At 39.7% G+C, this 15,384-nt stretch overlaps 2 protein-coding genes across 2 annotated transcripts in view; one reads left to right on the forward strand and one right to left on the reverse strand.

Moving 5' to 3' along the window:
- LOC139461998 (putative ankyrin repeat protein RF_0381) overlaps positions 1–4,313 on the forward strand; it is a 50,626-nt gene extending 46,313 nt beyond the window's left edge. Inside the window, exons 18-20 of the mRNA XM_071243491.1 lie at positions 696–809; positions 2,413–2,508; positions 4,180–4,313. Coding sequence (XP_071099592.1) covers positions 696–809; positions 2,413–2,508; positions 4,180–4,245 — 276 coding nt within the window. The 3' untranslated portion in view covers positions 4,246–4,313. The remainder of the gene's footprint in view (positions 1–695; positions 810–2,412; positions 2,509–4,179) is intronic.
- Positions 4,314–10,136: 5,823 nt separating this feature from the next.
- Positions 10,137–15,208, reverse strand: LOC139462425 (protein adenylyltransferase FICD-like). The gene is made up of 2 exons (XM_071244130.1): positions 14,920–15,208; positions 10,137–13,966 (listed from the first exon to the last, which is right to left on the reverse strand). The coding sequence occupies exons 1-2, from the start codon at positions 15,206–15,208 to the stop codon at positions 12,816–12,818; spliced, it is 1,440 nt and encodes a 479-aa protein (XP_071100231.1). The 3' UTR covers positions 10,137–12,815.
- Between the last annotated feature and the right edge of the window lie 176 nt (positions 15,209–15,384).

Here is a 15,384-nt window from a genome sequence, read left to right on the forward strand (position 1 = left end):
GGTGGTAAACAGTTTATGTTTAGACATGGTGGTAACCAATTTATGTTTAGACGTGGTGGTAACCAGTTTATGTTTAGACATGGTGGTAACCAGTGTATGTTTAGACACGTGGTAACCAGTTTAGGTTTAGACATGGTGGTAACCAGCTTATTTTTAGACATGGTGGTAACCAGTTTAGGTCTAGACGTTGTGATAACCAGTTTGTGTTTAGACATCATGGTAACCAGTTATGGTCTAGACGTTGTGGTAACCAGTTTATGTTTAAACATGGTGTAACCAGTTTATGTTTAGATATGGTGATAACCAGTTTGTGTTTAGACATGGTGGTAACCAGTGTATGTTTAGATATGGTGGTAACCAGTTTGTGTTTAGATATGGTGGTAACCAGTTTGTGTTTAGATATGGTGGTAACCAGTTTATGTTTAGATATGGTGGTAACCAGTTTGTGTTTAGACATGGTGGTAACCAGTTTATGTTCAGATATGGTGGTAACCAGTTTGTGTTTAGACATGGTGGTAACCAGTTTATGTTTAGATATGGTGGTAACCAGTTTGTGTTTAGACATGGTGGTAACCAGTTTAGGTCTAGACGTTGTGATAACCAGTTTAGGTCTAGACGCTGTGAATACCAGTCTACGACTAGACGTTGTGATAACCAGTTTAGACGTCACTTGAACTTGTATACGGTGTTTTCAGTGTAACCGGTATCCACTCCACTACGCATGCGCCCTGCCAGATGACCAGCTGATGACCTTCGCGCGGATCTTGTTGGATCGGAACCCTGAAGAGATTGAATCTCGTGTCGACAAGGTAAAACGGATAAAACGGATTTTTTTTCAAATCTGATTCATTCCCTTTAATAAAGTATACATTAGGTGCATACTGCTCACCATCTTCCCGAGGCAAGAGAGTTAACTGACTTTAAAAGTCCAGTTTCCACCCTTGCCGAACTAGGCTGGAATTCCTGGGCTCGATCGTAGCGCCACCAGTGGCTATTACGAGTTATGTCCTTTCTATGCCTCTCCTATTGACCAATCAGATTCAACCTCTTGTATCACTTGCATTTGCTTCAAACAAAACGGTGGCGCCAAGTCAAGACGATCTGACTGATAATGAAGATCTATATTGTGATAAAACGAGTCTTACAACGCGAAGTGCATCAAATCACGTGAGCACCTTGATTAAAAACATGAAAAGATTTAGAAAATGTCTGTTGACAACGAGTTAGCGGTGCACATGCTTTGCAAATCCAGCAGTCGACCGAAATCTGCATGACACTTTACGAACCGGATTTCGATTTCGGTGCGCTATTTTGATTGGACTATGCATAGACTCGTTAGTCAAGCCAAAATGTAACTCCATAATACCAGCCTATTTCGGCAAGGGTGGAAACTGGACTTTTATAGTCAGTCAGAGCTCCAGATAAGCTTTTGGTGTTGTGGGTATTTTACCCATGCATTTTAAAATCATTGGGTATCAGTAATTCTACCTGCGTATTCAAATTTCTGTTACCCACTAGTTTTTACACATGTGGGTATTTAAGTTAAATATTTAAAAACACTATTCATCTAGTCCCTGCAAACTGGTGTCGTGTGGGTTCGAGAGCTTTATAGGACTCAAAAATACCACGATACTTCAACAAGAAAGTGTGATGGCAAATGATCATGATGTAACTGTCATCGTGGAGTTTGGCAAGGTTGACGGAGCGCCCCTTTATAATTTCAAAATAAGTTGCTGATTTGCTAATCGAATACGCAGGGTTACTTCACAATATTTTGATGATACGCACCAGTTTTATTTTTGTAGGTATCTGTAATATTCGTTGCGTATTTGATACGCTTGGATTATATTTTACTGTGTATTTCTGCATTTCTGATGCGTATTTCACGCAGATACGCAGCTTATCTGGAGCTCTGCAGTCAGTTAACTCGCTTGCCTCGGGATGATGACTGCTCACAAGGTGTGAATGTTGTTTTAGGCGTCCGCAATATTCAGTCGGCAAACAAATTCTTGGTAGCAAGATGTCGTGGTAGGATGTCGTGGTAATGTGACTGACGTTCTAACGCTTTACCGGCAGATTTACTCCCCAGGGAGCTGAGAATGAAATCGAGTGGACACCGATCCATTGACAGGGGTAATAATGTAGCGCTTTGAGCATGATTTAGGGTGTTGATTTGGTTATAAATATGCACATTCTTATCGTTATTATTATCTTTATCCATGCCGTCGAGGTAAGGGGTACAAACCGAGTCATCGAAGCTAAACACCCGAGGCGCCTCTGGGACCGAGTGGCAGTGTCGTGACCACTCGCGTAATTCAGGTTACGGAAAGGGCCGAGTGGCGACGAACGTAACATTTCTATCAATGATTCCCGAGTGTTCTAACTGTTTAAATTGCTTGACGTGTGTTTCAGGACGGGCGGTTCCCTGTGGACTACAAGAACCTGCGGGGGACGGAGGAAGTCCGGTGGATGCTGTACGATGCCAGAACGCTGGACGCTCACGGGCAGGTCAGTCTGTAGCCAGGGCCTTAGGGGGTCCTACCATACAGTCCAACGGCTGGAGTCCATTTCTACTGTGATCAAGAATATGTATAACAAGTGTCATAGTGCAGTGGTAACATTGTGTCTGGTTGGCACCATCCTTACTTGCTGACCCACGTACACCACCACTCGGGTCGACTCGGCTTATTTCGCTACGTACGTAATACCTCGGGCATTACATTCGTCACCACTCGCCCCTTTCCGTAAACCTGCAAGAAGACTCGCCCCCCTCTCGAATACGACAAAGCAATCAGAATACGCATATTCAAGTTCATCGTCAAAGAATCCCTCAGAAATATTTTTTGATTTTACATATGTCTTGCATCTAAAAATATAGCAAAGACACAGTTAAATGTGTCCACTGTATAATTCCGCATGTCCAGATGTATGTCTGAAATATATATAACATATGGGGAAATATATGTGAACCATTACGCAATTACGCAACAAGTTGACAATTGCTTTAGGTATGCCCGTTTGCGCTAAGACGGAACCCGGTCGCAAAAATGGCCACGAGAGGGGCACGAGTCGCTATTCGGCTTGTCCCGGAATAACACGAGTTGGTCACGAATGCGGGCAGCAGTGGCGTAGTGATATTGCATGATTGCACTACAAAAAGTGTAACACCTGATCCCGCCGCACATAGTTACAGACGTTATTCTGTGTTTAACAGAAATTAGGTATGCACTTTGATTTGAAGACAAAAGTAAATATAATAACAATAATGATAAATGTGATAAATTTGATAAATTGGAACAGATATATGAAGTTAAGGACAACAAGAAGTTTGTGTTGTGCCATAGGACAGTAAGAACACCACACGTGACCAACTTGTCCCGTTCGGGACAAGCCGAATGTAAACTTTGTTGTGAGTTACGGAAACATGCGAGTGGTGACGAATGTCATTCCACGAAACTAGTCCCCAATATGGACTCCTAAAAGTATAGGCCGATGTCCTATTGGAAAGAGTCGAGCTGAGTGACACGTTTAGGCTTAAGGACCGATGATTTTGTATTTGGAGTGAAACAATAATTTGCAACAACAATTTACAAAACAATATATCATTTGGCCTCAGGTTAACTAAAATAACATGCGAGTCCAAGAAACTGAGATTGTTACTAACGGGCAAACAGAATGGGTTTGAAAAAGTCGAAACAAGCTTGCTGGGGTTATCTAGTAACCCAATCTTCCCGAGGCAAGAGAGTTAACTGACTTTAAAAGTCAAGTCCTCCTTGATTGGGAAAATATATGTTGACAACGAGTTGGCGGTGCCAATGCTTTGCAAATCCTGCAATCGACCGAAATCTGCACGACAGTTTACAAACCGGTTTTAGATTTCGTTCCGCGATTTTGATTGGACTATGCATAGACTCGTTAGTCCAGCCAAAATGTAACTCCATATTTACCAGCCTAGTTCGGCAAGGGTGGAAACTGGACTTTTTAAGTCAGTTAACTCTCTTGCCTCTGGAAGATGCTTTAACCCCGTCAGCACCGTTTCACGAGGAACATACAATGCTGTTTTCACGGGAGAAACAGACAGTAATGTTTGACCATGTCCAGTTCGAAATATCTTTTCTTCAGTCTGATTGGTTACCTGGTATACAGGTTTCTGTACACGAGACATTCTTTCTGTTACAGAGAGGACTTCATCTAGGGGAGTGGCCCCCGGGGTCCGAAACGTCACCCCCGCTGCAAGAAGAGTAGGGGAACATCATGTATTACGTCACGTGATCGGGCATATATGGTGCGGCAACGTAATAGATGGGCACTCGTTCTACTGTAATTCTCTCTGGCTTGTTTGTTATTTGTTTTCCGGTATAATATGAACAAAACTTACTTTAATCTTTAACAAAATAGAGTCGGTAGGATGAAAAAATATTAATTTTCCAATTCTCTATTTTTTTCATTTGGCATTATTGTGAAAGGTGACAGGTATGTTAATACTACGTTTGGTTTTCAAAATGGTGGTGGGGTGGGGGTTGGCGGAGTGGGGGATCCCCGTGAAAACAAACATGCACTGCTTTGAGTTCCGGTGAAGCTATGTAAAGTATTTGAGCAAACAGTTACGGGTCGTTGAGCATGTATAGCATGTCTGAGTCAGACATTATTTAATTATCAAGCTTGGCAACGTTAAAATAGCTTAATGGATTATTTTCCTCGTACCTGATTGTTAGGTTAGTGGATGCATAAATCAAGAAATTAACAATAATACGCCAAAGGTTGAGGTTCTCCTTCAGAAGCACACAACTAACTTCTTATATTGACACCCATTTTCGTTATCTACCACGTCAGAAAAAAACGTGTTGCTTTCACCTTTCAATGTTTCAAGAGCCATTGGTTAATGTTTACTCAGTTAATATTCCCCATTCATTTTGTGTTGAGTCTGTGACCCTACGAAGAGCTGCTATTAATTTTCAAATATGTATAGCCGGTTCCTAGCAACCAGCACCACGTCCACGTGCAAGAAGCCTGATGTACGTCTCGATTGAGAAATTGGAATTCAAATAATTTCATATTTTAAGCACATCCTGTGTCAATACTTCGACGTCGGTTTCGACTGAGATTGGCAATGGAGGTATTCGATAACTGATGGCAACTAGTGAAAACTGTTCATTCCCGCTTTGGGCCAGTATTAGAGAAAACTTTACTGGCATTGTACAGAATTGAGTTATCGGATTTGGAATATATATACTGTTGGAAACTAAGACGGGAACAATGTAAAATATGGGGAATAAGGTGAGATGAAATTGGGTTTAACGTCGCGTCCAAGATTATTGCATTTACATAGCGACGTGCATGTGTGTGTGTGTGTGTGTGTGTGTGTGTGTGTGTGTGTGTGTGACTGCTTGTACTAGTCCGGACTAATGCCGATTTATAGTGCTAGCTCAACTCATGTTAGAATTAAATGTTTAGATGTGTTTGGTAGACAAGGTTGGGAACCAATGTTAGCATATCATTTACTCTATCTAAAACTTAGTGTCCCCTTATTCGTTTCCATTAGTATATAGTAAACTACGGTTATAACAACTCAAAGGGACCACTAATTTTGGTTCGTTATAACCGTAGTTCGTTATAAGCATATATACAGCATATATACAACAAATGGCTGGGACTAAAAAATAAATTCGTTATATCGGTCAGTTCGTAGTAAGCGTGTTCGTTATAACCGTAGTTTACCGTATATATTTTAAATTATGCAATTTAAGGATGACCCCCCACGATAGCACGCCTGGATTTGCCTGAGATCATAAAGGTCATAATGAAAAGGTTGAGCAAAAAATAGCAAATATAAACATGATGAATAAGAGGTTTCGATGCAATCAAACGGCGTGACTATTTCAAAATGGTTGGTTGGTCATAACAGGGTCCATCGTGCACAGAAAATGACCAGGGTCAAGATTCCAATTCTCCAAAGTTAACGTTTGTCGTTCGACATGTCCCATACTTACTACATATGCAAATTCATGCTGATTCTTGCTGCAAATAATGACGAATAAGACAATCTGGCACAGATTATTGATGTCATAATTCGGAGTCCTACATGTATCCTAAATATTTAAGATGAATTCAGGCATTTTGCCTGACATGTCTCGCACATGTCTACTATAACACTCCTACTGAACTGGGGTCTATATATTGACTCTACTTTTGTATGCCCGGTTCATGTCTTTATGCAGGGTTGGTCGGGTAGCCTAGTCTTTAAAGCGTTTTGCTCGTCAGCCGAAGACACGGGTTCGATTCCCTACATGGATTCACTGTGTGAAGCCCGAATTTGGCCTCCCCCGCCATGAAATGCCTGGATTATTGCTTAAAGCGGCGTAAATTTCGGAGTTCCAACAAAGAGTCTGGGTTGAAGTACTGCGATGTGAACTGTCAGATTTAACCAGATTAAGAATTAATATGACTTCAATAAGCCGGTAGTAATCAAATGATCACACTAGGACGTGACAGTATGGGGATGTGAGCAGAAGGCAGATGGATTCCACTGGATACGTTCCACTGTTATAATGTGAGATCATAATTGTATCAGTAATATGTATTATGATTATTATTAGGGACTGGTCATTTATAGTTGGGTGGGCGCGGGCGGTGTGATTGGCCTTAGGACTGTGTCGTATTTTGCATCCGCCACACAAACATAACTCCCACCTACCCAAGGATGGTGATAAACTTTGGCGACCCCCTCTATCGCTGTCTTGACCCCCACCCTACACACACGCACACACATACACAAACATCCCGCACGCCCTACATCCCGCACGCACTTTCATTTTCCGACCTCCCCCCTCAGAGAAAACCCCTTGGAGACGAGAAACACAAAAATAAGTAAGAACGCTCTATTAAATAACCAGTCACTTACGCGAGATGATTATGGTCGCCTTGTTTGTGATTTTACGACACTTCATTCGGGGGGGCGTTTTACTTTGTTCTTACTGTACATACTATTGAGTATCGCCTGTGCGTCCTTCTGCAACTTTTGACTGTAATTTGTCCACAATGTATATGTATTTATTTTTGTACACATTTTCATAAAAGATATATATTTCAATGTATACATTTCTTACTGAATAAAATATAGCACATTCGAATTGTAGTTATATTTTTGGGTTAGCAGTAAAACATCTACATTACAAGGACCTGTGTATCATCGGCTTTGAACTAGCAAACAAATGGTTGAAAGTGTGAGCACGACGCTCAATCAACTAGCTGTGAATCGTTCCCTTATGCTATGCAACATCTAAGATTTAAAGCCTCAACCTGTACAAGTGGGATAGTAAAACTATTGCATAGCCATGGTAGCTAACAAGGAGCCCGATTACAGTCTGTCAGTGAATAATACAGAGAAATCATCACTATTGTATCACCACAGCCTCAGGTGATCTGGTCCAGATAATGGGTGAGTGGATCTTGTTTTACGGCCAAGTCAGTGATGAGCCAGGTAATTCATGGTGGTATGTCATTAATCAAGAGGTTGACAAACCAGTTGTTGACGTCAATAGTGTAAGGTGTCCTGCAATGGACAAAATCATGATCACCAATCCTGAAAATCAAATCCAATTTAGTCACTGCTTACCATGACCAGACAATCCAGTGATTAAACCTGTAAGATGCAGGTTTTGTTTGTTTGTTGCATACAGCAATATTGCTGCTTTACTAAGCACCAAAAGAAACCATGCAGTTTCTTTTTCAGAGCAGTATACATGATGGTCTGCAAATAATCAAGTCTGGACCAGACAATCCAGTGATTAGTCATGATCATCCATCCACATAGTTGGCCTTATGTTTATGTCAACCAACCTGACCTGCTGTTAGCTGCCTCTTGCGACAAGCATGGTGTCATGCTAACAGGTGCCTCAGTACTTTATCAACCAGGGTCAGTATTCATAAAAAACTTTTCTGGAAAAACCTCATTTTATTATGAATACCAACCCAGGGATCCATTTCACAAAGCGATCTGAGCACTTCAACTGTCGTAAGTGTCAAAGAATAGAAGTTACAATCGTCTTAGCATTACGATAATTTTTTAATGGGGCCCTGGTTGTACAGTGACACCAACTGGTCCATGTGTAGATATTGTGGCCACCAATTACTCAGTTTATCTGCAATCATAACAAGATGCAATCCTAACAGGGATAGACCCAGGGGAGTAGTTGTTGTTTTACTCCACAGTCAGCAGTATCCCAGCTGTATCATGGCAGTCTGTAAATGAGACTGAGTCGGTGCCATTTGTCGCCCAATCTGCCAGGTCACACGTTATGACCACCTGATCATCATGTTAATCCCCTCTTCTGAACAGGGGACCCCCTCTGTCCCTGAATCCCCATGGGGGAAATACAACAAGAACAACATGTAAACCACAAAATATACTTCATTAAATAAATAACATTTGTAGATCACAGGATAGTCAGACCAACTGTAGCAGCATACAGTCCCCAGTCATTCATCACAGACACAGTACATACACACACTTCACAGAGGTATTAATCAGTGGTACCTCATGCCTTGTACCACCACACAAGGACACACAGTAGTCATCCTATGTATCTTCCATTATATACCAGGAAGCATCTAATAATCAACCTACATTAAGCCAAATAATTGCGTTTTGCATGTTTTACAAATATCTTTCTAAATTTGGTAAAAAAAATAAAAGAGAGAAAGTAAGATAACAAACATAGTCTGCGTTAAATGAAATTTCTGACGTAACTTTGAACTTTTATTTCCAAGAGTTTAACTTAAACTGAAATAGTTAACTGCATATGAAACCTATTTTTGCCAACCAGAACAATGACTCTTGAGTGAAATTTACATTTGGCACTATGATTGATAACAGGATCGGAAAAGAGAAATAAAGCTTTAGTACCAAGCTCTATATAGTTACATTGGTGTGAAAACCCCTCTTAATTTACGACCTTCATTATTGAGACATAGAAAGGTTATTTCCCCTATTTGTCCACCATGGGCATTTCGCTTGATAAATCCCTAGACACTGGTATCTGACTTGTCTACAAGCTTGAACGTGTTACTAACGGCAAAAACCTTGAACTATTAATGTCCTCAAGATGCCATTCTTATTCAGCTCCCCAATATTGATACGACAAAAAAACAAATACCTGCGTTTCACAAAACATGCACTAGGTCGGTGTAGACAAACACATGTTTACCGGTATTCATTTTCTAGATAACTTGTCACAGACATGATAAAAATTTGGGATAAATAATTAAATTTAATAAATAATTTCATCTATGTAGTCATCTGTAGTTGATGCATGATGAGGATGTCCATCAGTCTTATACTCGTACCTTGTATTGCAATACTGTACTCTTGTATTACACTTGTTCATGTACAACACACAACACAGCAGACTCATCAGCTCCCCAACAGAGCAAGTATAAAAAATATCAGCACCCCAACAGAGCAAGTATCAGACAATATCAGCTCCCCAACAGAGCAAGTATCAGACAACATTAGCTCCCCAACAGAGCAGATATCAGAAAACATCAGCTCCCCAACAGAGCAAGTATCAGACAACATAAAAGAATGTTATCTCTGCCACAGTAAACAAGGCACTGGATTTCGTGGATTTCAGGACCAGGGATCTGAGATTGGTTTCATATATTAGTATGTAGATTTGTTTACAGATAGGTGATCAGTTTTACCTGTCAATCATGGGTAACAGCTTTCCATTTTGTACATTTTGAACATTCAAAACACATATTTGCACAAAGTGAATAACGTACATACCATTTTCAACATATTTACCATCCTGCAGGCATGATAGGATCTGTTCCCTAGTCTAAGGCTCTCAGTTCATCGACCAATATTCTCCAAGCTACTGTAAGTCATGATATTAATGTGAGCATGAAATTAATGCGACAGATGTGAGTATTCCTTGCTGACATTAATAAATTGACACATTCGTATCTGGACATATTGGAGTGTATTATCATTTCAGGGTCACGTCACACAGATGGAGCCAAAGCTCACAATAAACAATGTAATTAAGCAGATATGGACAATATCATGGTTATATCACAACCTGTCAGAAAGAAGGAAGAAGTAAAGGAGCCAAAAGTGATACAGGTTTTAGCAGGGCAATTGTCCCGACAAATCTAGGTTCAAAAGCAGGGGGAATTTTGGATTCAAACCTACGATGACTGAATCCTGGCACATACAAGGGATGCAACTCTGCACAGGGAGTTATGACTGCTGATGAAGAGCAACCATCCAAGAATACCAATTAATATTTGTTTGAAATATACCCCAGTTCTTATAAGAATTTGATCTTAGAAATCTGAAAATAATAATCTGCCCTTAAATGAATTAATTACCAAACAAAGGAAGCAGAGAAACATTCACACCACATCTTCTCCACATCATTGATTCTAAACTCTGCACACCAAGCTGACATTGTCACACAACACTTCAAACAATCATAACCATCATAATCCTATGCCCAAATCTATGTCAATATTCACCCTTTTCCTTGTATGTCATTTATGTACACGTTTGTTAACCTTTGACCCCACATCCTACACTGCAGTGCAATAGATCTTTACTCTATGAACACAAACGTGAAATGTCAGATACCTTCAACATAACATACATCATGTACATAACCAATAAGCATTGAAAGCCATGTGTAATTCAATATCAGTTTTTGGCAAAAATACACATCCACAAACCTTGTTTACTCAAATTCCTGGGCACTGTAAAAGATATGTTGAGTTTTCGAACCCACAATCATAGGTTTCTGGCATGCCCAAGGGATGCAACTCTGCATAGCAAATCGCGGCGCCTTAGACGACTGGGCCACCCGTGCCCCCAGTTACGCTATTAAACAAGTTAGATACACAAACATTCTTGTATTATTATGATTATTTTGATTAGAAGCATGATGAGACTAATGGGTTTTCTTTAGGGAATTCATCGTAGATCACAACATCAATGTATCGTTAACGTGCATTATTGATGCAAATTTATGAATACTGATACTACATTATTAATTCACTGCCAAAGAAAGGCAAGACTACCATGGATAAGCTGGACAATAAGAAGGCAAAACATTCAATTGTAAACATTTTATGGATCAGCCTAGTTATTATTTAGCAAGAAGTTGAATAATTGCAGGTCTCGATAGAAATGTTTTTTCTACAAACATACAAAATAACTCATTTGTTATTAATTGTATGTGTGTGAGTTGGGTTTAACGCCGCTTTTAACAGTATTCCAGTCATATCGCGGCGTGTCAGCTTAATGTGGGAGGAAAGCCAGAAGTGATGCAGGTCTCAGACGTTTACCACTTTGGTGAAACCCACGAGCACGGGTATGGTGCTGACAAACCTAGAAACATAATCGGGGCGAACCGGCATTCGAACCCACAATCATAGGTTTCTGGCGTGCCCAAGGGACGCAACTCTGCACAGCGAATCGCGGCGCCTTAGACGACTGGGCCACCCGTGCCCCCTGTTATTAATTGATATATATTGTGATGCTTTGATTCATGTCGCTACTAAACTTTCCAATCAATTACTTTTTCTTTCTGAATTCTTATCACAGTAGAGCTAAGAAATAAGTATACATTCAATCACAGCATAGCTAACAGGTTCACCTGAACATATCACATAAACATTGATAAAGTGAACACGTTCAGAAGCTCCACCACACGTTCATCATGTTCATAACATTGTCACAGCTCAGTGGCTGATATGACACATACACACATATACAATAGCACTTGTCACTGACTACATGGACTACACAGTGATAAATATATATGGAGTAAACACCCTTACTCCATTTGGATATTACAAAACCAACAAAATGCATCATGCTAAGTCTTGAACCAAACAGGTAGCCAATAATAATATCATTAAGACAGGGGTCTGGAAACTCTTTGTATGTCACCTGACTGGTTAACAAAACATGCAGATAAGAATGGCAAGGTAAACATAAATGTCTTTCAGGTAACCGTGGTCACCATCCTCGTCAGATATGTAAACAAGAAATTATTTATTTTTAATATTAGCATAATGTTTCATAACTTTTCTGACATGAGACCAATTTGATGAAAATATCATGGCTGTACATGAGATGAATGGTCGGACAGACCATGTCTACCTGGAACCAAGTTGATTTTGTTAACCTAAATAAAATTCTGTCCAGACACACATTACTTTTCAGCATGGTTACTACAAACAATACACCAAAGTCTTGATCTTGATGAAACAACTTTCCAGGGACTTGTTTCAGCTTCATGTATTATTCCTAATATCATATTAATATTTGAAAGTGAAAAAAACATACCATCAAGCCAAAAGCTCTATCTTTTACCACTATCATGTTTCATCACTTTTAGTTCAGATTTTGTATATCTATTACCGTATTTGACGTAATAAGCTCCCAGGGTGCTTTCAAAATTAGAATTAGGGGGCTCTAATTAGAATATTATTTTGGTGAAGAAAACAAAGATAAAAGATTGTAAATTTTGTGGTTTATGCTGACAGCCTGAAATGTTTATATATAATTGCCCATAATTAATGGTGCTTATAACACAGTGCGTATTATACAAGAAAAAATAAGTCTTGATCAATTGGAAAGGGTGCTAATTGGGGTTGTTCACTGGCTAATACATTAGCAAACACCGCCGTGGGCGCTTATTAGAGCGGGGCGCTTATTACATCGAATACGGTAATTGGAATAAAACAACTTCCAAACCAATAGTCATGATAATCATCATCTGATCATATCTGATGAATATATTTGTAGTCTTTCACTCCCCAGTTTCCTCCTGCTCATCACTTCCATAATCTTCCTCATCATCGTATTCCTCATCTTCTTCTTCTTCTTCATCCATGTCAATGACACGACCTTTATTACTGGTCTGATTTATTTGATGAGAATGAGAAACTGGATTCTCTATTGCAGATAATAAAAACTCATCCAAAGTTCTCTCGGTACTTTCAGCCATAAAACGAATGAAAGGATGAATATCGCCCTCATTCCCCATCTGAATTGTCTCATAGTATCTCAGACGGTCCTCAACCTTCACCGTCACAGGCGGAAATCCTGCCTGCATCAGAATCAGATTCATTAACAGCCTTGAAGTCCTCCCATTGCCATCATAAAATGGGTGAATTATCACAAGTTTGTAATGCGCAAGAGCAGCAAATTCTATTGGATGGAGTTCTAACGCTTCCTCTGCATTCAACCAATCAACAAATTGGTTCATTAACATTGGCACATCTTGAGGTGGAGGGGGTTGAAAATCTCCTACAAACACCTGAGTTTTTCGGATTCTCCCTGCTTCCGTGGGATCAACATATCCTAGGACTCGACGATGAATGTCTAACAAGTCCTCTAAACACAACTGCCCTACACGACCCAGTAGAGTACTGTTTATGTAACTTAGAGCAGCATCGAGACCCAAGACCTCATTCTGCTCAGCCAAACTCTTTCCTCCCACAGCGATACGAGTCTCTATAATTGACCTAGTTTGTGCTAATGTCAGAGTATTTCCTTCAATAGCATTAGAATGAAATATATGATAGAAATAGGACTCTTTTTTAGCTCGCCGCAAACCTGGATGATTTGGAGGTACACGATACAGTTTATCACGTTTCTGATCGATTCTGTTGAAAGTTCTTTGGTCTATTTCTTCTACAACTGGTTGTGTTCTGCGTCGGTTTTCCAAAGCTTTTTCATGTTCTGGATGGGCATGGAGAGCTTTTCGGTATAAATGGTCAGCTTTAATTACATCATTTTCATGCTGTTCAATGAACTCTCCATAGGCTGTGAGGATGTCAGCGTGTAAAGGGTCAAGAGCAAGAGCATGTTGAAAGACTTTTATGGCCTTTTCAGTTTTCCCTTGTGACTGAAGATCCAGGGCCACTGTCAGTGCTGCCACAGCCTCCTTTTGGACCTCTGGGAAAACATAAATAATACAATAAACATGACAAATACATCCAAAATGTCCAAGTAACATGAGCAAAACCAAAAATATTAATTATCTAGCTTTTGGAAAGGCTGCCATTTTCCAGGGAGTTACTTATGCACTAGTCCGGTCTGGATACTTACTTACATGGGTAGGTACATTCAATAGATCTGAGAGCATGGTGAGTAAACAACTAATCCTTCCATGTTTTCACTATTATCTGACTAACAGACATACGGCCGTATCTATCTTTGATTAATTCGCAATAGCTTACTGAATTCGTTCTCGTTTACAGTACTTTGCCCACTTTTTGTTACAGTACTTAGTAATAGTAACGTTAAGGCGGGTAACCTTATTCCTGCCATGCCTGCTGGTACAGTCTTTAACCATAGGTACCAGTTTCATTGTTCATACCTTACTGTTTTACAATCCTAAGCGTAGGATTAGTTGTAACGGGTTTCAGTTAGAATTACTTAGCCATAACATCTCCATCATGTCTATAAGCAGATTTTCCCAATGTAATCAAATGAAATCAATTTTTGAAATAAAACTTATTGACATTAGCAGGGAGTGTGTTTGAAAAATATGAAGAGTGACTAGCCCAGATACTGCATACATATGATTGTTGACATTTGTTGCAGGTACTAACCAGGTGTTGATCACGAGATGAAAAGGTACTAAAAATCGATGTCTGACAGCAATTCCTGGTAAACATTTTGGCTAAATAACCATTGTTGACTCATTAGCACCCATGTTTCAAGCCAGCCATGCGATATGAATAATCCACAATCACTACAATAATTGGAACCAGTAGTTTTACTTTCATTATTATTTTTTTTTAAATTAGTCTCAAGAAAATGTAACTTTCACAAACATCAACCATGTCAATAGAATTAACCAGTGTGAGAAAGTGGGCCTATTTGTCAAAACATGTGTAATTTACCTGGGCTAATCGTCAATTTGTTTTTCGGTCGTATAACTAGCGATGTTTCAGGTGGCATGAAGGAGATGGAAGGTGATCGCATCTGAGAAGTTGACAGCTGCTTTCTGATGAGAATGAAAATAGTCATCAGACGGGGTATATTGGTGACAAGGTAAGCGACACCAACCCCGGACAGTAGAAGAAATATAATAACAGTCTTGGACATCAGTCCCGATGAATACATCTTCTTTAGATGTTTATAATGGGTGGAAAATTGTTTCTCGGCGCAACTTGACAGCCATTCTGCCATGTTGAAACCGGAAGTGATTCAATACGTCAAGCTGCTACTAAAATAAGCAATCATCGAAAACCACGGAAATGAAATATATCACATGTTTATTATTATTAGTGAATCAGTTTCCTGGTTTTTTTTCAATTTTCTTATCACCTATAGTGTTTGTAATGACAAGTTATTATATTTGTTGA

Source organism: Haliotis cracherodii, unplaced genomic scaffold (assembly GCF_022045235.1).
Source record: "Haliotis cracherodii isolate W230 unplaced genomic scaffold, xgHalCrac1.p SCAF_15, whole genome shotgun sequence".
Lineage (NCBI taxonomy): Eukaryota > Metazoa > Mollusca > Gastropoda > Lepetellida > Haliotidae > Haliotis > Haliotis cracherodii.